Source organism: Mchenga conophoros, linkage group LG11 (assembly GCF_057382185.1).
Source record: "Mchenga conophoros isolate Kocher_MC1m ecotype Shallow Benthic linkage group LG11, M_conophoros_male_GT1.1, whole genome shotgun sequence".
Taxonomy (NCBI): Eukaryota; Metazoa; Chordata; class Actinopteri; order Cichliformes; family Cichlidae; genus Mchenga; species Mchenga conophoros.
In genome coordinates, this window is record NC_140536.1 from 4,556,602 (window position 1) to 4,583,521 (window position 26,920).

Genomic DNA, 26,920 nt, shown 5'->3' on the forward strand with positions numbered 1-26,920 from the left:
GCATTCTCTTTATCCATGAATGCTGCTTCAGCCTTAGCTGCCTCAGCTTCTGCACGTGCTTGTGCGGCAGCTGCCTTACTTGCAGCTGAACTCCTAGAATGCCTGGAGGAGCCAGATGTATTAGATCTGGTTTTCATTGATGCGCTGGTTCTCTGTGACATGTTGCTGTCGAGTGGATTTTGCCAACATCTGCAGCTGAATCTTAGAGCTGAGCTGTTTCTGGAGGATAGCTCTATTTGCTGTCCAGTTCCTCACGAGACTGGTCTTTGAGAGGCTGTCGTTTTACTGTAATGTGCTCTGCCTCTAACGCCTTGCTAGAGTCGACATTCAGACTAAACTCCTCTTCAAAATGACCACGCAGACAAGAGGGTTTGACTTCACTCCCTTTACTTAGGGCAGTTGAAGTAGGGTAAAACTGAGAAACAACATGAAATGCTCTTAGAAATCATAGATGTCAAATACACAATAACAGTACAAATGACTTGTTTAGCCAAAAGCGTTAGCGAATCCTCTCTTTACAAACATTTCTATTAAGCAAACACTGCAATCACATTTCTTCTAGTAGATTTTGTTCATTAGTAAGGATGGAACAGAATTACATACCGGCAATACCCTTAAAGACCATCTTAAGGGATACAATTGTCACTACAACAGAGAACAGGAGAACAGGAGAAGTCTTTTCCCCAAACAATACCATGCACTTTCTGATGACATCATAGAACAGAGACAGATTTGCACACGTTACACCAGGTCATGCCAGAAGGAGGCCCTAAAGAGCAACTTTGTCAGGGAAAATCTATTTAAACAGAACACGGTTACATGGTGACAGAACAGTAAGATTAAACACACACAATTGGCACTATATAAATAAGATTGAATTCTAGCCATTCACTCTGCACACTATGTGCCCCAGCATCTGTTGACCTTCTGTGATTTTACGTGGTGTACCTGTTCATGGCTGAGTTGCAGTCGTTCCAAATCCCTTACTTTGCTGCTGCATACAGAGATTCTTTATTCAAGTTAGGCACCGAAGTCTTGCAATGCAGTCGAATACTGAGATGTGAATTTGTCCTTGACAGACATACACTTTAGAGTAATGAAAAATATATATACAAATACCCTTAACAGACACTTTATTAGGTATATCTGCCTTTAACTCAGTACTTTCCCCATAAATCCAGCTTTTAAAAAAACTTCACTACTATTAAGGTACATCAGAATCAGAATCAGAATCAGAAAGGGGTTTATTGCCAAATGTTGAGCAGGTTTACAACATTAGGAAATTGCTGCAGTGCTTCAGTGCAAACATAGTGTCATAAATAGCACTTAAATAGACATGAAAAAATAAAAGTAGGAATAAGAATTAAAAGTGCTACGTAGAAAGATATGTGCATGAGATATACATGAGATATATACATGAGAATAAGAATTAAGAGTGCTACGTAGATAGATATATACATGAGTGCAGGTGGTGATCAGTGCCAAACATGGAATGATGCAGTGACACAGCGTAGGGTCATGTGTTAGTGGCGGGGACAGTCATACGGTTATTGTTCATGTGTCCAACAGCAGAGGGGAAGAAACTGTTCTTATGGCGAGAGGTTCTGGTGCGAATGGACCGGAGCCTCCTGCCTGAGGGGAGCAGGTCAAACAGACTGTGTCCAGGGTGAGAAGGGTCAGCTGAGATCCGAGCTGCATGCCGCAATGTCCTGGAGGTGTACAGGTCCTGCAAAGATGGGAGTCTGCAGCCAATCACCTTCTCAGCAGAGCGCACAACACGCTGCCGTCTCTGTTTGTCCCTGATAGTGGCTCCAGCGTACCACACGGTGATGGAGGAGGTGAGGATGGACTCGATGATTGCAGTGTAGAACTGCATCATCGTCCGTGTTGGCAGGTTGAATTTCTTCAGCTGCCTCAGGAAGTACATCCTCTGCTGGGCTTTCTTGATGACGGAGGTGATGGTGGGTTCCCACTTCAGGTCCTGGGTGATGGTGGTACCCAGGAAGCGGAATGAGTCCACAGAGGTGATGGGGGTGTCAGTCAGGATGATGGGGGGGAGTGGGGCTGTGTGCTTCCTGAAGTCCACAATAATCTCCACTGTCTTCTGGGCATTCAGCACCAGGTTGTTGTGGCTGCACCAGGACACCAGACGTTCAACCTCCCTCCTGTAGGCAGACTCATCCCCGTCCGAGATGAGCCCAATAACGGTGGTGTCATCTGCAAACTTGATTAGCTTGACAGACTGGTGGGTGGAGGTGCAGCAGTTGGTGTACAGGGAGAAGAGCAGAGAAGAAAGAACACAGCCCTGAGGGGAGCCGGTGCTGATGGTCCGGGAGTCCGAGACATTCTTTCCCAGCCTCACATGCTGCTTCCTGTCCGTCAGGAAGTCAGTGATCCACCGGCAGATGGGATCAGGCACATTCATCTGGGAAAGCTTGCCTCGGAGATGGTCTGGAAGGATGGTGTTGAAGGCAGAGCTGAAGTCCACAAACAGGATCCTGGCGTAGGTTCCTGGGGAGTCCAGATGCTGCAGGATGAAGTGTAGGGCCATGTTGATGGCGTCGTCTACAGACCTGTTGGCTCTATATGCAAACTGCAGGGGGTCCAGGAGGGGGGCCGTGAGGGTCTTGAGATGGGAGAGAACTAGGCGCTCAAATGACTTCATGACCACAGATGTCAGAGCCACGGGTCTGTAGTCATTTAGTCCAGTGATCCTAGGTTTCTTGGGGACAGGGATTATGGTAGAGGACTTGAAGCAGGCAGGCACATGACATGCCTGCAGTGAGGAGTTGAAAATGCCAGAAAACACTGGGGCCAGCTCGTTTGCACAGTGTCTGAGGGTGGCAGGAGACATGCCGTCTGGGCCAGGAGCTTTCCGAGCATTCAGGTTCTTAAACTGCTTCCTCACATCTGCTTCATGAATATGAAGAGTTGTGGTGGGAGGAGGTGGTGTGAAATCCTCTTTTGTGTGGGGTGAGGAGGGGGGTGTTGTAGGTGAACAGTTTGAAGGTGGTGATGGCTCTATGGAGGGGGAAGAGGTGGGGGAATTAGTGCCCAAAGTGCCTCTATTGTTGGGGCCTTTGGAGGTGTGAAGGCTGCCTGATGGCTCGTCAAAACGGCAGTAGAAGTCGTTAAGGGTGTTGGCTAAGAGCAAGTCATCAGTGGAGTGGGGGGTTTTAGGCTTGTAGTTGGTGATATTCCTAAAACCTTTCCACACAGAGGCCGAGTCATTCTCTGAGATCTGCTGCTGCATCTTCTCAGAGTGCTGATGTTTAGCAATGTCCACTTCTTTAGTGAACTTGTACTTGGCCTCTCTGTAGCAGTCCCTGTCTCCGCTTCTGAACGCCTTTCTCTTTTCCAGCCACAGCTTTTTGAGTTTAGGAGTAAACCAGGGTTTGTCATTGTTATAACTCACCCTGGTGCGTGATGGCACAATGCTGTCCTCACAGAAGTGGATATAGGAGGTGACAGTGTCCGTAAACTCGTCCAAGCTGTTAGAAGCAGCCTTCAATGTGTCCCAGTCTGTGGTCTCCAAACACATGCGAAGCTCCTCCACAGCCTCGTTGCTCCACAGTTTTTTAGTCCTCACGACAGGTTTGGAGAGCTTCAGCCTCTGTCTGTACGCGGGGATTAGGTGGATCATGACGTGGTCAGAAAGTCCGAGTGAAGCGCGGGGCACCGCGCGATAGGCCCCGCTGATCGTGCTGTAACAGTGGTCTAATGTCCTCTCCTCTCTGGTCGGGCATTTAATATACTGCTTGTATTTGGGAAGCTCATGGCTCAGATTGGCTTTGTTAAAGTCCCCAAGAGCAATGATGAGAGAGTCCGGGAATGTCCGCTCCATGTGGAGAATCTGCTCCGCGAGTGCGCTCTGAGCTGCCTGCGCATCCGCGTCTGGCGGGATGTAAACAGCGGCCAGGATGAATGAAGCAAACTCCCGCGGAGAATAAAACGGTTTGCAGTGGATAAAAAGATATTCCAGAGAGGAAGAGCAGTGCTGAGCAATCACTGTCACATCTGTGCACCAGCCACTATTGATGTAGAAGCAGACACCTCCACCTTTGGACTTACCGGAGAGAGCGGCCTGCCGGTCCGCGCGCAGCAGATGGAAGCCCTCCAGCTTGAGCGCGCAGTCTGGGATGTTCTCACTGAGCCACGACTCCGTAAAACATAAGACACAGGAGGAGGCAAAGTCTCTGTTCATGCTTCTCATCAGGGCCAGTTCGTCAATCTTATTCCCGAGTGAGCGTACATTAGAAAGGAAGATCCCAGGAAGAGCAGTACGCAGTCCGCGTCTCCTCAAACGCACGAGTGCGCCGGCTCGCTTCCCTCTCTTTCGGCGTCTCGCTTTCCTGGTCAGAGTCAGCAGTAAATCTGCCGCAGATGCGACAAATATTGGAAATAAATCCACAGGCGTTGTAGTCCTGTAGTTAAGGAGCTCTTCTCTGGTGTAAGAGTATCCAGAGGAGTGCCCAAACACAGAAGAAATGCACAAAAGCAAAACAAAAGTAACGCACTGAAGCACCAGGGCATCCATACGCGGCGCCATCTTGGTTCTATCTATGAAGGGTCATAGTACAAGGAATGCACAAAGAACAATGTTTATTTAAAAAAGGATAAAGCACATAATTCATTATACAGATTTAGCCATACAGGGTAATTTCCATCTGCAGTTCCTGGCAAGTTGAAAGCATTCTTGGACTTTTAACACAACCATTTAAGTGCATTTATTTTCAACTTAGTTTTATTTATATAGTGTAAGATCACTACAGTAGGTGCCTCAAGGTGCTTTATATTGATTACCAACAGGTGAGTCCAGGTGCGCTGGCAGCAGAGTTGGGAAAAGAGAAAGGAACTGCCTCTGCAACAGAAGAGTGTCAAGATTAATGGACAAGAAGACTCAAGCGCAAACTAGAAAGAACAGTTCAATGCATTTATTTCCAGTGATAAAGTATTTACAACCATGCAAAAATGTGCAAGGGAAAGGTGCACCAAGGGAAAGGGGGTCCAACGTGTCCAGTATTAACAGTGCTCACAATCACCAACTCGGAATCAGACTCACCACACAGGATTCCAAATACCTGTGCACAAACAAACAGGGTCAGGTAGTCCACACAGACGCAACAGAAATGATGCCGTACTTTTGCTAACTGCTTCAGTTCAACAATCCACTGAAGATTGAGCCTCAGCCACTGTCTTAACTAATGTCTTTGTCAACCAGGTGATCAGGAACAGGTGGCACTTCAAGACAGGTGTGCACAGTCAAGGACAGGAACACGTGATGAATCCCGCCCAGAAACAACAACCTTTGCGATCACCTGTGTCTGTGTTTCAAAATACAATTTTCAAATAATCTAAACTGTGTAACAAAACACAAAACACTTTACTTTACATCAATACTTTGGTCAGTACTCCCATGCAGCTTTCAGATAATCTTGAATCATGATTAAATTATGTCATCTCAACTTTTTATTTGACACACTGATCATCTTTTCCCCAACTATTAATGCTGGACTCTGCTGTGAAATGAAGGCAGTTTGACCTTTAGAGATTTTGCAGTGCTTTGTTTGAAACAGTAATGTCTGTGATGACAGTTGTGTCAAGCACACCCACATATTCTCTTACTGCCTGTGAACTTCTGACTCATGGTGTAATAACTGTTTGAACTTCAATGACTTTACTATGATTTCCTTCACTTCAGAGACTCAGTTTTTGCCTGAATTGCTTTCAGTGGTGTGGGTATTTAGTGTGAGGAAGAAGTGGCCTGTAACATCATTAGTATACATCCAGACACATTAACTCCACGTTCTTAATTAGACTATCAACAGGCATTAGCCTCTGCTAGTGTTCCAGCCTACAAAGACCAAACAATAGGCATTAATGGACTGACACTCTGATAACATTCCGGTGATCTCTTCAACTGGCTGACAGGTTTCCGCAATCACTGATGATGGAGGAGGAAGAGCAGGATGCTGATGACCAGCAGCTGCAGAGTTTGCCAACCTGAACGTTCACGCAGGTAGTACGATCCTTCTGCTAAATGGGTTTTCCAAAAGGGCATTAAGTGCTCTGTGAACCATTCAACACTGCCAACATGGTCATTGGAAATACTACAAAAATTCTTAAAACACTTGTATTTCAAATGGACTCTCAAAAGGTATAGGATGGGCATCTGCCATTGTGTCTAAATATCCTTATTGTTAAAGGAAAGAATGTGTTGAGGTCAGAAGCCAAATTAAAAAAAACTGAGATGCTGTGTAAAAAAACACAAAAGAAAAAGAAACAGGAACATTTTCAGAACAATGTTCCTCAAGATATAATTTGAATACTTCATCATCATTTACCGTAAATATCTGTAACAGAAGTCACAGTCAATGAATAATTATGTATGAGTATATGAGTATATGTTTAATCATGTATAATTTCATCATACATGAAGGTGTAGACCAAAGGCAGCTGTAGATTAACATGGGCAAGTGCTTAGCTTTACCTACCTGAGCACTTAACTGTGGACTCCACATTGGCCATTGTTGTTTTAACATGGGCTGATTAGGGATTTGTTCCAACCAGCAGACCAATGGCTGCACTTAAGTGATAGTCTTCATTTCTGTCAAACATAATTTTTGATGGTTATCATCTGGAATAGCCAGATGATGTTGGTTGACAAAATAATATATCTCTTTGCATCAAATTTCAGGGGTGTAAATTAATTAAAAACAAACATGTGACTATTGATTTTTCTGCACTGATGTCCTCTCCGTCCTCCATGTTGTCAGCTTCTCCCATGAGGTGGTTGACGGGCATTATCATACTACTTCACATGCACATGTCTAGGTTGTAAAACAGGTGCAGTTGCAGTTGGGTCAGTTTGTTGATCGGATGCTTTTTGTTTACGTCTTCTTCTTGATTTTCTTTCCAGTAGTTACTCATACACTGGACAGTAGTAGTGTGGCGCTGTAGTTTTAGCTGATCACATTCTCCATCACTAGAGGAAGGGTTCTTGGCACCCAGTTCCCTGTTATTGCTCTTTCCTAGCCCTCCTATTGTCCTCAAATATTACTAACACATTTTACACCCCAAGGGATGTTTGCCTCCAGAAAATGGCTTACATACGATTGTTGACCAAATGTTTGTGACAGGCCCTTTGCTTATTTATTGAATACATAAATTGGAACTCTAGTGGATTCAAATCTTTTCAAAATTACAGACAACATTAATGATGACAGGTGGATGAACCCTATTAATTTTTGGTGATGACACTATGGAGGCATGTGACACACGACACAGGAGCTTATTGCTGTGTCCGAATTCAGGGGAAGGATGCGTGTCATAAGGACACTACCTACCTACATCACAAAGTAGTGTCCTTAGACGAACGGGTAGTCAGGAAGTGAGCGGCTGTGGACAGCCCCTTTTTTTTCTCCATAGAAACTTTATTGAACAAACAATAAGTATCCAACATAACAGATGGGCTGTGGACAGCCTCCTAGCCTTCAACTCCGCCCTTACTTGCGTGTTTTTCCGGTCGCTATTGCCACAGTGCGAAAACGTTAAAATGGACCCAGAAATGTCGCTCCATTGTTTGGACAGTTTTAATTCTCGAGAAGCTAGAAAAACCTTATCCTTGTCGCCCACACGTTTGTACCTAAGAATCATCAGAGACAATCATATCCAGGTAAAATAATTTCCTTTAATTTAGGAATTACTTAGCTTACTATAGCATCCACCATCTCCTGCTTGCATATTTCTGAAAACATCTTAGTGGTGTGGCAGCCGTCGATTAAGCCAGCCCTGCAAACCCTGTGGATGGACGATGCAGTGGACAGTGGGAGGAAGCATCCTAAAGCTCGCTTTGCAGACCACCCTGTGTGATTCTCCACTCGCTGACCAGAAAAGACCAACCGCAGGTCTCAGTTGCAGCACCCCATCCATGTCTGATCTTGCTTCGGCAGATTCAGCAACACTGCCAGAGACTTCCTGTAATCTATTACAGTTGTTCAAGAAACAGTCCAGGAACAGGTCACTCAGGTTAATCTTGTGTGAACAACTGTAAATATTGTTTTTTCATCTTTACGTACTGTGTATTTGAAATATTCTTGTTTAATTGTTATTATTATTTACTTTATTGCTATCAAATAAATATCTATGTAATATTGTTCAAAGTTAGCGTTATGTTCATACATGTTAAAAATGCCTGTAAATCAAATTGAGTTCAGTGACAATTACTGTTTGTTTGAATCAATTTATTAATAACATAAAATCCACGGTGGGGTAAGTGACGGAAGGAGAGGTAAGTGACGGAAGTGATGTTGTAGGTGACGTCAGACGCCGGAGATTTTGGCGGAGAAAAAGCAAATGGTAGCATAGAGTTTAACAAAGGTTTTCCAAGCTTCAGTATTTCCAAATATTTTCCAAATATACTAATCAATTGTCATATAACTAACAACATCTGTTTTATCATCTCTAACACCCTGGAGGACAACGGGGAGAGTTTAGACGCTCTCCAAGATTACATCGACCGCTGTTTTCAAGATTTAGTAATGCATAAGGCCCAGAGTGCATCTTCCCCGGCCAAAATCGAGACGCCGTCATCGAAGAGAAGTCGCCAGGCAGACTCCCCCGGTACAACATCGCCTGCCGGCAAAGACATCGCAGAAATCCTGGAGTCCATCGACAAGCGATTGTCCAGTTTCGATGCGAGGCTGTCCCTGGTGGAGATCTTACACCGGGAATTTAAATCTCTGAGAGAATCCCTGGAATTCAGCCAGCGGCAGGTGGAAACGCTTGCCGCTGAAAATGCCACGCTACGGGAGTCGGTTAAATCTCTCACCGATAACGTGACCCAGCTAAACATTGAAAATAAAAAAATAAAAGAGTCCGTTATCGATTTACAAGCCCGTAGCATGAGAGATAATCTTGTGTTTTCTGGTATTCCAGAAACTGCCGGAGAGGACGCAGAGGCAACGGTGAAAAGCTTCATTAAAATCCACCTGAAGCTGCCGGAGGACACCGTAAAGAACATCGACTTCGATAGAGTACATCGCTTGGGGGGCGTGAGGTCGCGGACCGGGAGACCACGGCCTATTGTGGCCAAATTCAGCCAATTCAAACAAAAGGAACAGGTGAAGAGTCGCGGCAGAGAGCTGAAAGGAACGGACTTCAGCGTGAACGACCAGTTCCCCAAAGAGATCCTGGAACGACGCAAGGTCCTGTTCCCAGTTCGACGTAGCTTTATCCAGAAAGGCTCCCGTGCTGTCATCGCTGTGGACCGGCTCTACGTGGACGGACAGCTGTACCGCGACCCCGGCACCACACCGTGGTTATACTGACTGCACTCCAGATAAGAACCCGCTACACTCTTTTCTTATTCATTCACACTTTCTCCTTTAAAATGTGTTTAACCTAGTAATATCAGTAGGATGTCATAGCAGATATAATACCGTCACCCTCCGTCATTACTTTAATTGGAATGTTTCCGTTTCGTTTCCTTTTTTTTGTTGTCGCTCACAGTTCATGTGGTTTCTTTCTTTCTCTTGTCTTTCACTGCTGTGATCACCTACTTCCCCACTCACCTACAAACAACACCCTCTATTTCTCCATATTTTCACAACACGATCACGCAAACACATCAGCTCAACGGCAGCACATTCACAACAGCCTCACAGCACGCACAGACTTGCAGGACACATAAGCAAGCCACGCTTGTTCATATTAGTGAATATTCACATACATAGTCAGACTTATGGAGTCTCTCACCACACTTCTTTTTCTCTTTCTATTTACAAACAAGGGATGTTTCCATATTCTCTCCACCTGTCTAAACGAAACACCCAGCATACATCATTAAACATACACGCACAATTAAGGGCATGCTGAGGTTTGTCACATGGAATGTAAATGGAGCTGGCACCAGAGGAAAGAGGTTAAAAATATTTAACCAGCTTAAAAAACTACAGGCAGATGTTGTTTTATTACAAGAAACTCACAAACCTGTCACAGGTTTAAACGAACTTAAAACACCTGAGTTTCCTAACGCGTTTGCAGCCGGTTATAATTCTAGACAACGGGGAGTAGCAATTTTAATACATAAAAATGTTAATTTTACAGTACTCGATACAGTTATAGATCCAGAGGGTAGATTTCTAATTATTAAACTATCAATATTGAACAAAAAACTATGTATTGTTAGTATATATGGTCCAAATGTTGATGAACCCTCATTCTTCCACGGTTTTTTTAGTGCACTCTCTGAACACCTTGATTGCACACTCATTCTTGGCGGTGACCTCAACCTTGGACTAAATGAAGAAATGGATAGGCTCAACACAACAGGAACTCAGCGTAATTGGCAGTCCACAAATATAATCAAACAGTATATGAACGACTTTGGTCTTTGCGATGCATGGCGCTCTCTTCACCCCACCAGTAAGGAATATACTTTTTTCTCGCATGTTCATCACTCTTACTCTCGTCTGGATTATTTTTTGGTCAGCAGCTCACTGCTGTGTGACATTTCAGACACTGAGATTCATCCTATAGCTGTCAGCGATCATGCTCCTGTATCTTTAACACTAATGCACAAGAATAATACTACGCCAAGTAAAAACTGGAGATTTAATATATCACTACTTAAAGATGAAGACTTTATTAAATACTTTAAAAAGGAATGGACTTCATATTTAGACTTTAATGACACTCCCGGAATATCTGCTTCTGTTCTATGGGAAGCAGGGAAAGCTGTGATGAGAGGTAAAATAATTTCTTTCTCATCACACAAAAAGAAAGAAGAAAACAAAAATATTCAGGAATTAGAAAAAAACATCAAATCACTAGAAGAAGCCTACGCGTGCGACCAAGATCAGGAAACATTGAACAAAATATGCAAAACAAAACTAGAATTAAATGAAATTATTAATAAAAAAACACAATTCCTTATACAAAGACTTCGCTTGCAGAATTTTGAACACAGTAACAAATCAGGTCGATTTCTAGCTAACCAGCTAAAAATAAATAAAGAAAAAACAACTATATGTGCTGCTAAAGATTTATCGGGGAACACAATATATGATCCTGGAAGAATAAACAACATTTTTAGGGATTTCTATGAAACTTTATACTCACCACAAATAAACCCATCTAAAAATGAAATTGATCTGTTTCTTGACAACGTAACTCTTCCAAAATTACTAGACAGTCAAGCAATGGAATTGGATTCGCCACTGACGCCAAGTGAACTCCAGGAAGCCCTGATAAGTATGCCCAATAATAAGGCTCCAGGTCCAGACGGCTTCCCTGCAGAATTCTACAAAGAATTCTGGACAATTTTGGCACCAGTATTCCACAGCATGTTGCAGGAAATCGAGGAAAATGGCAGACTACCACCAAATATGAATTCTGCCAACATTAGTCTCCTGCTAAAACCAGGCAAAGACCCTTTATTTCCCTCAAGCTATCGTCCAATTTCTCTTTTAAATGTAGACCTTAAAATAATCTGCAAAGCTCTCTCAAAGAGATTAGAGAAAATGACCCCCCTCTTAATTCATCCTGACCAAACTGGTTTCATAAAAGGTCGGCACTCCTCAACAAACACTCGTAGATTACTTAATTTAATAGACTACTCATACGATAAAAACATCGAAGCCATAATATTATCTCTAGATGCAGAAAAAGCATTTGACAGAGTTAATTGGAAATTTTTATTCGCAACTTTACACAAATTTGGTTTTGGAAACTCTTTCATAAACTGGATAAGAATATTATACAATTCCCCAACGGCTCGTATCAGAACAAATGACCAGACATCCTCCAGCTTCTATCTCCTGAGGGGCACCAGACAGGGATGCCCACTCTCCCCCTCACTTTTTGCAATTTTTATCGAACCTCTAGCAGCAGCATTTAGACAGGCTACAACAATTAAGGGCATAAAATGTAAGAACATAGAACATAAAATCAGTCTCTATGCGGATGATGTGTTGCTTTTTCTGCAAAACACACAAACCAACCTCTCTGAGGTAATTACTTTAATAAACTGGTTTTCAAGAGTTTCAGATTATTCAATTAACTGGCCAAAATCTACAGTTCTCCCCATTAACTGCTCCTTCCATAATTCTTCCTCTGCCCCACTGCAATCCGGAAATATTAAATATTTAGGTATTAATGTCTCTCCTAAGCTTTCAGACTTAACTAAACTAAACCACATCCCACTTCTAAAGAAAGTAGAAGGCGATCTGACTAGATGGAAATCTTTACCCATATCACTCATGGGAAGGGTCGCCACTATAAAAATGATGATCTTGCCAAAAATAAATTACTTATTTTTGATGATCCCTAACAAACCATCACAAGATTGGTTCAGATCTCTGGATTCATATATTTCCAAATTCCTTTGGAAAGATAAACCCCCGCGTATTAGCTTAAAAACGCTACAAAGAACCAAGGATAGAGGAGGATTAGATCTGCCTAATTTTCACCAATACTTCTTAGCCAATAGGCTTCAGTTCATCTCAGAATGGTTAAAACATACCTTCTTAGTTGAGCCCTGGCTAGATGTTGAACAGGCACTATGCAAGGATCTAGAGATTTCAGACCTACCATTTATTAGCTCAAACATCAAAAGACATGAATGCTTTAAAAGTATCAACATCAGCTTTTCTCTAACAGCATGGTGGGAGTTTCTAAAAATAACGGAGTCTTCATTAATCCCATGCAAACGTACACCTATCTGGAATAACCCTGACATATTACAAAACAATAATATGATTAATTTCCCAGAATGGAGTTGTAAAGGAATTAAATACTTAGAACATATATTAGAGGGAACAGAATTTATTCCATTTGACAGACTAGTTGAACAATATGGGATCAACAAGACAAGGTTTTTAGAATATCAACAAATTAAATCCATAGTAAAAAAGAAATTTAACCTCAGTCAAGTTGAATTACAAACACCACTAAGTGCGGCACATTTTCTTACTCTTAAATCCCCCAAATTATTATCTAAAATATACAGAACACTTTCTAAATTAGATGAATCAATATCCCTTCCTACTGCAAAGTGGGAAGCAGATTTATCAGTCAACCTAGACCAAAACTTCTGGTCTCAGATTTGCTTAAAAACTTTTAAATTTATTAAAAATCCCAGTCTGCAATTAATACAATACAAAATACTTCATAGAGTGCACTATACAGGTCATCGGATGTTTAAGATGGGCTTTACATCTTCCAACAACTGCTCACACTGTCAAGGCAATACACCAGACAATTACATCCACGCTCTTTGGTTCTGTCCACCAGTGCAAAAGTTTTGGCGCGAGATATGTGAAGACTTATCAAAATGTCTGAAATGTAACATTCCAACTTCCCCCTTAGTGTGTTTGTTGGGCAGCTTAGATAATGTCACTTCAGAAAAGAATATAGCCCATATGATCTTCACTGCCCTATGCATAGCCAAGAAAACAGTCCTCATGAACTGGAAAAATAAAAATAATCTTAATTCTAACCAATATAGAAATTATCTATTAGATTACATTAGTCTTGACACAGCCTCTGCCACCACATCAGATCAATTGCTCTGGGCCCCTTTTATCAGCTCCATCACCTAGTGGGGGTGGGGGGTCATAGTTTGGTCCCGCCTTCACTGTTGTGATTGGTGAGGGGGTAGGGACAGGCTTAGGGCGTCGGGGGGTTCCCCGGAGGCATCTTCCTTGGGGGGCTCAACCCGGGGTAGCGGTCACGTCCGGTTGAGGGCTCTGTTGGCTCTCAGGTGACTGTTTCCTCGCGGCTGCGTGCAGCGGGGCTAGGGGAGGGTCTGTGCTGACGGACGTGGGTTACTGACCTGGCAACCTGGCTGCCCCTGGGTGGGTCCGGGATGGGCGTGAGGTTCTGGGGGTGCTCCGTCTCTGGGCGGGGGCCCGGGCCGGGCCTCGGGGGCTCGGGTCCTGGTTGGTGTGTTGCCGGGGTTGTGGGCGGGTGGGTGCATGGGGGCCCGGCCCTGGAGCAGGGTGCCGCCGGTGCATCGAGCCGCCTGGGGGGCTCTTCAACTGGTGGGGGGGATGGTCACATCTGGCAGGAGCTTTCTTCTCTCAGGAACTCTCTGCAGGAGGGGGAGATACAGGAGAGGTGGAGGAAGATCTCAGCCTGGGCGTTTACCGTCTTATGTAGTCTGGAAGATGTGTGGTTGGTGGGGTGGGTGCAGTTTTCTCTGTGGTGGGGTTGGGTGGACTGTCCAGGGCTCTGTGGAGCCGGGGGGCGCTACTGCACTGGGCCCCGGTCTGATGGGCCTGGGCCCCCCTTCCCTGGCGGGTCGCGGAGGGTGGGAGTGCCTACTGGGGTCAGCGGGGGAGCTGGCCCCAGGGAGGGGTTACCTGCCCCTCCCTTCCTTCCCTCCCCATCTCCAGCTGCCTCCCTCTTCCCGCTCCTCCACAACCACCCACACATGCAGGGCCTTGGAGTGGGGGTATGTCACCAGGGTGCAGAGGAGGCTACCCCCCCCCCCCCCCCGTCCCCTTCTGGCTGCCTCTGCCTCAATTTTATCCCACAACTTAGACATTCACATTATTCACACTCTCATTACACATACATATAGGATCTTGGGGGTGGGCACAATCACGGAGTCCAAATCACCATCAGGGTGTATACCTCACCCCTGACGTCGTTGCCCACCTCTCAATTTTAAATACACTTAGTCATTGAGGGCTAGCAGGAGGGACCATGCGCTTACCTGCTGCTCCTTGGCAGGTAGCTCCATGCCCTCCTGGGTTTTAATTGCACCTTAGAACACATATGCATCAACACTACAATGAGCGGGTGGAGGGAGGTTTGGAGTCTTCTCCCACCCCCATTCTCTGCGGCCTGCTGGAGCGGGGGGGCTAGTAGGAGGAGTTGGCCGTCCGACTGCGGTCTGGGGTGTGGGGCCTCCCTGCTGCTGCGGAGTCGGGGTGGTCTGCCTCTCCCCACCGCAGGGAAAAGGGTAACACCACCTGGGTCTGGGTGCAATTCCCCCCTCCAGGGGCAAGGGTACCTAGACCCGGTTTGTAGAGTACGCTTGGGGAGTGTGATCGTGTGTACAGCGTCTCTTTATGTCTGTCTCCACGTTGGTTGAGTGTGGAGTGAGTGCATATGAGAGCATGAGGGTGGGAATGGATGTTTGTGTCTGTGTGTGCCTGTATGTCTGTGTCTATATGTCAGGTTGGGTATCAGACGCCACCTCTCTGGGGACACCTCAGGCCCTCCAAGGTTTGGAGGCCTATCTCCACCCACCACCACTTCCCCTGCCGGTGGCGGACTCCCTCAGGTGTCGGTGTGTTGGTGGTTCTTTGTGTCTGGGGGTGGGCGTCCGGGTACACACCGGCTCACTCCTTGGCGGCCGCTTGTCGGGGCCTGGGGCCTGGGGCTCGCTCGGGCCCCTTTGGAGGTGGGGTGCCCCCGGCCTCTCGGCCTAGGGCTCGGTCACTCAGGCGCAGCTGGGGGCCGGCGGAGCTCACGGGCGCGTCACTGCAACCCCCCCTGGCTTCTGCTCCGCGGCTGCTGAGTGAGCCCTCATCTGGGACTCTCCTCAGCTCTTACTGGAACAGTGGCGCGGCTGCCCCTCTGTTGGTCTTCCATGGTCTCTTGTGTTCTGGGGGCCTCTGGATGTCTGGAGTTTTGATCTCCTCCATACCCGCTTCACACCCTGGAGGATGGGGCTGTGGCCCCCCCACACTCCCTAGCAGATCATTACATGGAGAAACCTTTGGAATGCAAGCATGCTGATCCACACAGGTATGCACACATGGGTATTCACAGACGCGGACTAAAGCTTTCTTGGCTGCTGCCTCAAAGCACACTGTGCGCTGTCTATCTTGCGTGCTGCACAATATCGTTTATTACTTAGTAAATACTGATATCTATGACTAGCTAGTTTATTGTGATGGTGCTTTGTTTTCTCTATTATTATGTTGCTCTTTGTTGTTTGCTGTCTCCTCTGTTTGTTTGTTTGTTTGTTTGTTTGTTTTTTCTCCATACAGGTGACCCAGGAGTTTTTTTTTTTTTTTTGTCTCTCTTCCCCCCCCTTCTCACCGTCTCTTCTCCCCTTGGGTTTTCTTTCTTTCTCTCCCCCTCTCTCTCTCATTCATTCCCCCTGTCCTATTTATTTAAAAAAAAAAAAAAAAAAAAAAAATGACAAAGGATGAACTGAAGCTCTGCCATCACGTAATGTCGCATACTGCTGTTTCTGATGTCATTTAAAAAAAAAAAAAAAAAGAAAAAAATAACATAAAACCTTTAAACTAATTCAACACATATAACAATGTAACTGTCAGGATCCTGGGTCTCCTTACCCAGCGTTTTTAGTTCTTTGTGATGTTTGTATTATTGTACTTGTGTGATTTATTCTATGGTTTCTAGTTTTGATCCCTTGCCCCTCATGTTTCTCTGTGCCCCCTCTGTTCTGTGTAAAGTCTGTGTTTCTTGGTCTGTGTCTTTGCATGTTTTGAGTTTGACCGTTTTCTGTCACTCTGTATTGTGAATTATGTTTTCATGGTTGGTCTTTTGTTACTCCATCGAGTCTAGTTTCTTGTGTTCCATGCTTAGTGTTTCCCTCTGTGTATTTTGGTTCTTAGAGTCCTCTGCCTTATGGTTTATGTTTATGTGTTTCTTAGCTGCTGTCTCCACCGTGTCAAGTTCGCGTCTCTGTGTTATACTTCCTGTTTTACTTTGAAGGTCAAAGTCTAATGTGAATGTGTCCTGCTTTGCTTCCTTGTCTCGTCAGTTCTGATTTCTCCCAGCTGTGCCCTCCTTCTGTGTCTCATTCCCCTCGTTACTTCCCAGTGTATTTAAACCCTGTGTTTCTCTGTGTCAGTGTCGCGTTGTCCCTCTTGTTGTGTCGATCTCCCTGTGAGTTTAGGTTGTGATTTTCCAGTTTAGTTTAGTTTGCGTTTGTATGCTTTTTCCCCTGTGACCAGCAAATAAAGCTTTCGAGTTCATCCCTTGATTCAGAGTGCCTGCACTTTGGGTCCTACTCCTGCCTGCCACACACCGCTACCTGACAGTAACAATAATATTCAAATAAATAAATTTCACAATACATAACTCATTTTGGAACTAATCTTTCTAGAAGTGAAAACAGTCTGTCCATCCTCTCCCTGCTCTCTCCTCTTCTCATCCTCTCTTTGCTGCCTCATGTCCTCTCTGATGAGGTCTAGCAGCTCATCATCCTTGTCTCTTTTCTTCTTTCTCCCTGTCGTAACCGCTTCGTCATCACTGTCGTTTTGGTCACCCACTGCTGTGCTTGGCCCTGGAGTGTCCTCAGGGAGAGAGGACATTAGGACAGGAGGCTTAATGGAAGGCATCTATCCTATCACCTCATACATGAGGGCAAACCAAGTAGCAGCAGTGGGCTTCCCACTGACTCCCTGTCCTGAGCCTGGATACTTGCAATCCTAAAGGCAGAAGAAATCAAAAATAACAGCAGGCAAATAAAAACACCACAACAACTCTTAGTAATTGCACATTTATTAACTTGTGTTCTTAAGAATTATCTTCTTGATAACACACATACGTACTTGGTATTTTTTAAAGTTATCCCATGTCTCCTGGCCTGCAAGGGGGTGACTTTCCCCTGCAGGCCCATCTTCTCCAGAATTGTCCTGCTCACACACAACAAATAAGAGAAGAAAGGAAACCATGGCAACTATGTTAATCCCTAAATCCAAAAATTTTCAGAGCAGAACACCAGTGGAATACCGTCTGGACATCACCAGTTCTGTACAGCAGCGGTCCGTGAGTCGTTTGGTACCAGGCCATGAGAGTTGAGGCTCCGGTGTGAAATTTGTGGTTTTCAGGGTTTTTATCGTTAACTCTGTTTCCCTGGGTCTTTTCCCTTGTTGTAGTTGTATGTCTTATTTTGAAAGAAATATTTACACATTACCATAGCGACCAGAGAGCATTAAGTGGCAGAGGGGGATGTTACTTTCAATGTTGGCGCATTTTCAGGAGGACGCTGCTAATTAAGTTACACAATTACACAGTACATTCATGTTTATTATTATATTTACAAAAAAGGTTGGGGACCACCGCTGTACAGCATGGGGGTTAATAGAACCGTACTTATATGAATATGATGTGTAAATTGATTTATTCTTGTACATCCATGTCGTAGCAGCCCAATTCTTCACCCCAGTGAAGAGGTGATCGTTAAATTAAGCCGTTTGGTCTTTGTTCCCCACAACATATCACTAATTCAAGCAAATCAAAATTAGCTGTATGTAAGCGGGAATACATGAAAAACCATACAAGCTGGCTTACGGTTATTTAAATACAAAAAAAACATGTCTATGGAGATGCCCAAAGCTTAACAACACAACCGCTATAACAATTTAACATTTGTACAACCAGATTTTCATATACTTACATTTAAAAGTGTTTTCCTCTCCCGCTTTGACCACCATCGTTATTAGGAACAAATCTCCTTTATGACCCGCAATGAATCCTGGGATATAGTAGGACACGAAGGATACATCGGACCTGTCGTTACCCGATCCATACCGGAAACCCGATCTGTACCACACATGCGCAAATCTTACGTCACTTCCTCTCTTTGCCAACACTGCAACAGCTAATGTATTTGAGTGACACGGTTAGCGCCCAGTTAGCTCCTAGTATTTCTAAACAGCTCTGCCTGCTTTTTGACTGCCCGGGACATTTAAAGAATGGATAATCCATTTACAAACAAATTCAAGCTTTTCTCCTCAACAGAGAGCGTCCCCCGATTGAACAACAGCGCCGTAAAATAAGAAGAATGGCGCCTAATTACAGACTTAATAATACTGACTTAGTAATATGTCACGTGAACATTCATCAGCCAGATTAAGTGTGGTCATGAAGTCTTTTGAGCGCCTAGTTCTCTCCCATCTCAGGACCCTCACGGCCCCCCTCCTGGACCCCCTGCAGTTTGCATATAGAGCCAACAGGTCTGTAGACGACGCCATCAACATGGCCCTACACTTCATCCTGCAGCATCTGGACTCCCCAGGAACCTACGCCAGGATCCTGTTTGTGGACTTCAGCTCTGCCTTCAACACCATCCTTCCAGACCATCTCCGAGACAAGCTTTCCCAGATGAATGTGCCTGATCCCATCTGCCGGTGGATCACTGACTTCCTGACGGACAGGAAGCAGCATGTGAGGCTGGGAAAGAATGTCTCGGACTCCCGGACCATCAGCACCGGCTCCCCTCAGGGCTGTGTTCTTTCTCTTCTGCTCTTCTCCCTGTACACCAACTGCTGCACCTCCACCCACCAGTCTGTCAAGCTAATCAAGTTTGCAGATGACACCACCGTTATTGGACTCATCTCGGACGGGGACGAGTCTGCCTACAGGAGGGAGGTTGAACGTCTGGTGTCCTGGTGCAGCCACAACAACCTGGTGCTGAATGCCCAGAAGACAGTGGAGATTATTGTGGACTTCAGGAAGCACACAGCCCCACTCCCCCCCATCATCCTGACTGACACCCCCATCACCTCTGTGGACTCATTCCGCTTCCTGAGTACCACCATCACCCAGGACCTGAAGTGGGAGCCCACCATCACCTCCGTCATCAAGAAAGCCCAGCAGAGGATGTACTTCCTGAGGCAGCTGAAGAAATTCAACCTGCCAACACGGACGATGATGCAATTCTACACTGCAATCATCGAGTCCATCCTCACCTCCTCCATCACCGTGTGGTACGCTGGAGCCACTATCAGGGACAAACAGAGACTGCAGCGTGTTGTGCGCTCTGCTGAGAAGGTGATTGGCTGCAGACTCCCATCTTTGCAGGACCTGTACACCTCCAGGACATTGCGGCGTGCAGCTCGGATCTCAGCTGACCCTTCTCACCCTGGACACAGTCTGTTTGACCTGCTCCCCTCAGGCAGGAGGCTCCGGTCCATTCGCACCAGAACCTCTCGCCATAAGAACAGTTTCTTCCCCTCTGCTGTTGGACACATGAACAATAACCATATGACTGTACCCGCCACTAACACATGACCCTACGCTGTGTCACTGCATCATTCTATGTTTGGCACTGATCACCACCTGCACTCATGTATATATCTTTCAACGTAGCACTCTTAATTTTTATTCTCATGTATATATCTCATGTATATCTCATGCACATATCTTTCCACGTAGCACTTTTAATTCTTATCCCTACTTTTATTTTTTTCCATGTCTATTTAAGTGCTATCTATGACAGCATGTTTGCACTGAAGCACCGCAGCAATTTCCTAATGTTGTAAACCTGCTCAACATTTGGCAATAAACCCCATTCTGATTCTGATTCTGATTCTGATTCTGAAGTGTTTACTGACAACTGACAGTGATAGCGGACATCATCATCACTATTCCAACAATCCTCTCCACACAGACAAGCATAAACACACTCGACTATCACTAAATCAAATTTAACACTTATTTGTAAGGACGGTAGTTCATTTTACAATATGATTCATTCGCTCAGTCAGCAGGTGGTGGTATCCTCGTAGCCTGGGGAGTAAACTGCCATTAAACGAAACAGAAGAAGAAAACATCTGCATATGCACGCTACGGATCGGGTAGACCCGATTTGTACAGTCCGACTTTGCACATGCGCAGTAATTATCGGGAGTCCTGATCAGTAACTATCTTTTTATTTTTCGTTTTTGTCTACATTATATTGAAATGCTTCGTTACTGCAAACAATTTAAGAGATGCTTATTATTCTTAACATCTTAACAGATACTGAGACCCGTAACTATCATAAAATGATTCGACCAGAAGTAGACACCTTTTGCACATGCGTGGTACCGATCAGGTTTCCTTTTTTTTTTTTTTTTTTTTCTTTTTTTTTTGCCTGTCCCGTTTGGATCTTTAGCCATCAGAATTGTTGTCTGAAGGCCAAGAAAGATGGCAAGTGGATTTACTTTACCAAGTGGATCATCATGGCCTTGCCATATTGGTCCATTTGATTGACCTTTATTATAATTATGTATTTATTTTATTTTCGTTTTTTAAAGACGGGACAGACATGACTGGGGGATAGGACAGGGAGAAAGAATGAAGGAAAGAGAGGGAGAGAAAGAAAAATAGAGGGGAGAAGAGATGACGAGAAAGGGGGGAAGAAAAAAAAGAAAAACAAACAAAACACCTGGATCAGGTGGATAAAAAACCAGAAGAGAAAACAAACAACAAAGAGCAACATAATAAAAACAACACCATCACAATAAACTAGCTAATAATAGACAACAGTAGATACTTTTTTAATTTCACCTGTTGAGATTGAAAAAAGAAAACAAGCAGAAGAAAACGAGAGCAATAGAATAAACAACATCACGATGATATATGGGAATATAACTGTAAATACTAAATATTAAACATTATTGTGCAGCATGTAAGATCGACAGGGCACAGTGTGCTTTGAGGTAGGAGCCAAAAAGGGTGTAGTTTGTGTGTGTGAGCACCCGTGTGTACACCTGTGAGCATGAACGTGCTTGTATTTAAAAGGTTCCTTCATGTAATGACCAGTCGATCGCAAAGGTAGTATTGGTAGATCGCATGGCATTAAAAAAATAGATGCCAGCCTATCATCCATCCCGTCACTTGATTGATACAGGGAAGCCAGTCAGATGACAGCAGATTTTTTCTGACGCTTAGGTCGCTGCGCATGCGCAAACAGCGGCGCGAAGTGTAGTAAAACTGACAAGCTAGTCAGCGAGTTAACTCCAATTTTTAGCTCTCGGTTTTTTCTCTTAAACCTGGCCGTCAGCAGCTACTGTCCGGACTATGCATCCCTGGCTGATTCAATTCAGTGCAAGTCATCAGAGTAAACTCAGGTAATGACAAAAAATTTACATAGTTAATTGTGTTGTGAAATATTGGATATTGCGGTTATGCATGTATATACATTGTAGATATAAAGAATCCTCAATATATTTATAAATAAGTATATGTTTTGGATTTTTGTAGTGGGTAGATCATTTTGACTTGGTCATTTTATAAGTAGCTCACATGCGGAAAAAGTGTGAGCACCCCTGTGCTAGAGGGTGTGGGGGAGCCACAGCCCTGCCCACCAAGGCATGAAGCAGGTATGGAGGAGATCAAAACTCCAGACATCCAGAGGCCCTCAGAACACAAGAGACCAAGGAAGACCAACAGAGGGGCAGCCGCGCCACTGTCCCGGAAAGAGCTGAGGAGAGTCCCAGATGAGGGCTCACTCAGCAGCCGCGGAGCAGAAGCCAGGGGGAGTTGCAGTGACGTGCCCGTGAGCTCCACCGGAAGCCAGCTGTGCCAGAGTGACCAAGCCCCAGGTTGAGAGGCCGAGGGCGCCCCACCCCCGAAGTGGCCCGAGCGAGCCCCAGGCTCCAGGCCCCGATAAGCAGCCACCAAGGAGTGAGCCGATGTGTACTTGGACGCCCATCCCCAGACACAAAGAACCACCAACGCACCGATGTCTGAGGGCGTCTGCCACTGGTAGGGGAAGTGGTGGGGGAGATAGGCCTCCATACCTTGGAGGACCTGGGATGTCCACAGAGAGGTGGCGTCTGATACCCAACCTGACATATGAACACAGACAAACAGGCACACACAGATACAAACATCCATTCCCACCCTCATGCTCTCATATGCAATTACTCAACACTCACCCAACATGGAGACAGACATAGAGAGACACTGTACACACAATCACACTCCCCAAGCGTACTCTAAGCCCCGGGTCTAGGTACCCTTGCCCCTGGAGGGGGAAACTGCACCCAGACCCAGGTGGTGTTACCCTTTTCCCTGGGGTGGGGAGAAGCAGACCGCCCCGACTCCACAGCAGCAGGGAGGCCCCACATTCCAAACCCCAGTCGGACGGCCAACTCCTCCTCCTAGCCCCTCCGCTCCAGCAGGCCGCAGAGAACGGTGTGTGTGAAGACTCCAACCTTCCCTCCGCCCGCTCATATGTAGTGTTGATGCATGTGTGTTCTAAGGTGCATTTAAAACCCAGGAGGGCATGGAGCTACCTGCCAGAGAGCAGCAGGTAAGCGCATAGCCCCTCCTGCTAGCCCTCAATGTCTACGATCAGGTTTCCGGTACGGATCGAGTAGTGACATGACCCATCCTTAAAATTTGGGCCAAAGTAGGACGCATTTGTCGCCACATTTTGAGTACTCTTTGAATTTGGACGGCCTTCGTTGCGTCGCTGTGACGTCATTGCCTCCAAATATGGCATTGGCGCATCCTTCTCCTGAATTCAGACACAACTAACCCTCAAATTCACGGAGAGGTAGGACGCATTTGTCGCCACATTGAGTGCTCTTTGAATTCGGACACCTTTCGCCGCGTCACTGTGACGTCATTGCATCCAAATATGGCATTTTAAGCATCCTTTCCCTGAATTCGGACACAGCTCTAGTTTTTCACTTCAACTTTATTCGCCTCCAAACATGAACTGAGCATATTGCGCCCAAACACAGCAGAACCCTTCCTCCTAGCTTGGGTGTAAGTGGAGCCCTCTAGTGGGTCGCCACAACACGGCCTTTTCTTTAGCACCAACATCATGTCAAAGTTTCAATTTTAGATTTTGTGAATCTTCAGAATCTGTCATCCATGTTTTTTTTTTTGTTTGTTTTTTTAATTTTGGGTGCACATCAGTGCCCTTGAGAATGAATCCTGTTGATTTTTGCCAACCTAGACCCTTTGCTCTTTAACCTTCTCCAGGTTGTCCACCCCTCCCTGAAGCCCACCGAAGCCCACTTCAGTGAGCTAGTTTCAGTCATTGTGCAAATGTACTGTTTATAAAGTTGCAGGAACCTGCAGTCTGCTGAGACTGAATAAGTCACTTGGATGAGTGATGAAACGTTTCTCCCACTGAAAACACAATTTCCAGATGAACAGATTCAACCTTATGGGATTTACTTACCTGGATAATTGAGCATGCATCAAGACTTTCTCATTGGAATGTTTTCCCCACTCTTTTTTCTTGTATTAACTTCAAAGGACCATCTCTGCACCTGCAGGTAAAGATTTTAGGTCACACAGACAGACAGATATGCTTTACATAGCTAAAACAACTTGGGGTCAATATGACCCCAGAGGAACACCGATGTATGGAAAATGTGTACAGCTCATTGAAAAAAAGTCTTCTGTAAAATTTTATGCTTAATCACTTTTCCACATTAAATTAGGAAATGTGATGAAATATAAAGCCAAAAAAAAAAACCCAAAACAAAACTTCAGTTTTATCATTTTTTGAATGATAGACATTGAATGGGGTCAAATTGACCCCAAGGATGGTAGGAGGGCTAGACTGCATCTATGTCTTCTTGTACTTCTCTTAAATAATTATTTGCCAAAGTTTCAAGCTGATCTGTTGTGTATCCTACGGCCTTCGTGCGAGCTTTTATATGTTTTTAATGCTCCCTCCTCACTATAGTGTTCTATAGTGTCCGATTCTTTCACTTTCACTGCTACTTCCTTCTTCAATGCAGATATTACGTTATGTTATTTTCAGTTTAAATAGTTACTTGTCTAGTTTATATATGTTTAATTTATTGTGTGTAACTTATCATTTCAGAATTATATTGTTATTTCATAACCTTGGCATATTTTATTCACAAACACACCCAATCTGTTTATTTTATAAGCTTCTGTTATCACCACCAGCCTTTTATTTTCCTTCCAGTTTATAGCTTTACCTATCAAAACTACTTTAAAACATGATCATTGTTATCTAACCTCCAGTCATATTTATATTTGCATACTCAGCGATCTCTAGCTTCTAGCCACACTTATTAGTGGCTCAGTTTGTGTCTATAGTGAATTAGTCCACTGGGAGGTGAGTCTGATATTTAGCAAGTTTTCTTTTTTCTATGAGCTCAGTTGCTTATAAATGCTTAAGGCTTACATGTACAGATCCTTTGATCCAACTGACTGCTTTTCAGTAAGGTCTCAGGATTAACTCAGTTCGCTTTCCCAGTGATATTCATAAATTTCGATTACACCTTTTCTCTTCCTTACTATTTAGATTTTTCAAATGTCAACTTATTATTTACACTCAACAAAAATATAAACGCAACACCTTTGTTACTGCTCCCATTCCCCATGGGATGGACGTAGAGACCTAAAATTCATTCCAGATACACAATATAACCATCCCTCCCAAACAGTGGTCACAAATCAGTCCAAATGTGTGGTGTGGTAGTGGGCACATCTGCTATATTGAGATAATCCATCCCACCTCACAGGTGTGCCACATCAGGATGCTGATCTGACATCATGAGTAGTGCACAGGTGTACCTCAGACTGCCCACAACAAAAGGCCACCCTGGAATGTGCAGTTTTTTGCGCTATTGGGGGTCTGGGGATCCAGAACCGGTCAGTATCTGGTGTGACCACCATTTGCCTCATGCAGTGCAACACATCGTCGCATGGAGTCTATCAGATTGTCAATTGTGGCCTGTGGAATGTTGGTCCACTCCACTTCAATGGCTGTGCGAGGTTGTTGGATATTCGTGGGAACTGGTACACGCTGTCGTATACGCCGGTCAAGAACATCCCGAACATGCTCAATGGGTGACATGTCCGGTGAGTATGCTGGCCATGCAAGAACTGGGACATTCTCAGCTGCCATCTGCCCTGAACAATGTGAACCATGATTCATCCGTGAAGCGCACACCTCTCCAACGTGCCAGACGCCATCGAATGTGAGCATTTGCCCACACAAGTCTGTTACGGCGACGAACTGGAGTCAGGTCAAGACCCCGATGAGGACGACGGGCATGCAGTTGAGCGTCCCTGAGACGGTTTCTGACAGTTTGTGCAGAAATTGTTTGGTTGTGCAAACCAATTGTTCCAGCAGCTGTCTGGGTGGCTGGTCTCAGACGATCTTGGAGGTGAACCTGCTGGATGTGGAGGTCCTGGGCTGGTGTGGTTACACGAGGTCTGCGGTTGTGAGGCCGGTTGGATGCGCTGCCATATTCTCTGAAACGCCTGTGGAGACGGCTTATGGTTGAGAAATGAACATTCAATGCACGGGCGACAGATCTGGTTGACATTCCTGCTGTCAGCATGCCAATTGCACGCTCCCTCATTGCTTGTGGCATCTGTGGCATTTTGCTGTGAGACAAAACTGCACATTCCAGGGTGGCCTTTTGTTGTGGGCAGTCTGAGGTACACCTGTGCACTACTCATGTTGTCAGATCAGCATCCTGATGTGGCACACCTGTGAGGTGGGATGGATTATCTCAATATAGCAGATGTGCCCACTACCACACATTTGGACTGATTTGTGACCACTGTTTGGGAGGGATGGTTATATTGTGTATCTGGAATGAATTTTAGGTCTCTACGTCCATCCCATGGGGAATGGGAGCAGTAACAAAGGTGTTGCGTTTATATTTTTGTTGAGTGTAGCTATTATATATGGCCTATTATTTCCTCCCTTTCTTATTTGCACAAATGTCTCAATAGCCTCCTGGCTGGTGATGACTGATTTTGTTGTGTAAATTTTAAAGCTATTGCTAGTATAGTCAAAAACATTCAAAAACCAGGGGAGATGCAGCTTCAAACTGCAGACAAACTGTGCACTTAAAGACAATAAACTCTTAGGGCGTGGGCAAATAAATGTAAAACAGGCAACAAACACCCCTGGGAGGTTAAGCCATCGACAAACAGACAGGAACACAGCCAAAGACAAATGAACCGGACTCTCAGGAATTTACTTATTTAGGGAGTCTTGGACGGGCTCGCTCGGAATAACACCTCTGAGCGCAAATTGCATCACATCTTGGAGAAGCTCACTGCGGTCGTGAGTTCTCAGAATCGGCTCTTGGAGCACAAGAATGACAACATCACGGAGCGTAAGGTTGATAACATCACGGCTCTCCAATGGGAGTTTGAGAGACCAGTGTCGGACTGTTAGAACAGCTTTGAAATTGATATGAGT

At 44.9% G+C, this 26,920-nt stretch overlaps 1 protein-coding gene across 4 annotated transcripts in view; it reads right to left on the reverse strand.

The window, feature by feature from the left end:
* Window positions 1–399: 399 nt before the first annotated feature.
* LOC146563464 (uncharacterized) overlaps window positions 400–26,920 on the reverse strand; it is a 43,496-nt gene continuing 16,975 nt past the window's right edge. For 2 of the 4 annotated variants that reach the window (XM_085290559.1, XM_085290560.1), the window contains 3 exons: window positions 23,897–23,987; window positions 4,518–4,861; window positions 400–4,374 (listed from right to left, as the gene is read on the reverse strand). In XM_085290559.1, coding sequence (XP_085146685.1) covers window positions 1,517–4,374; window positions 4,518–4,533 — 2,874 coding nt within the window. In that variant the 5' untranslated portion in view covers window positions 4,534–4,861; window positions 23,897–23,987 and the 3' untranslated portion in view covers window positions 400–1,516. Of the gene's footprint in view, window positions 4,375–4,517; window positions 4,862–4,962; window positions 5,439–15,415; window positions 17,418–17,540; window positions 17,625–18,388; window positions 18,535–20,782; window positions 21,027–23,896; window positions 23,988–26,920 lie in introns of those variants that run through there. The other 2 variants (XR_014894317.1, XM_085290561.1) reach the window with 2 other exon arrangements.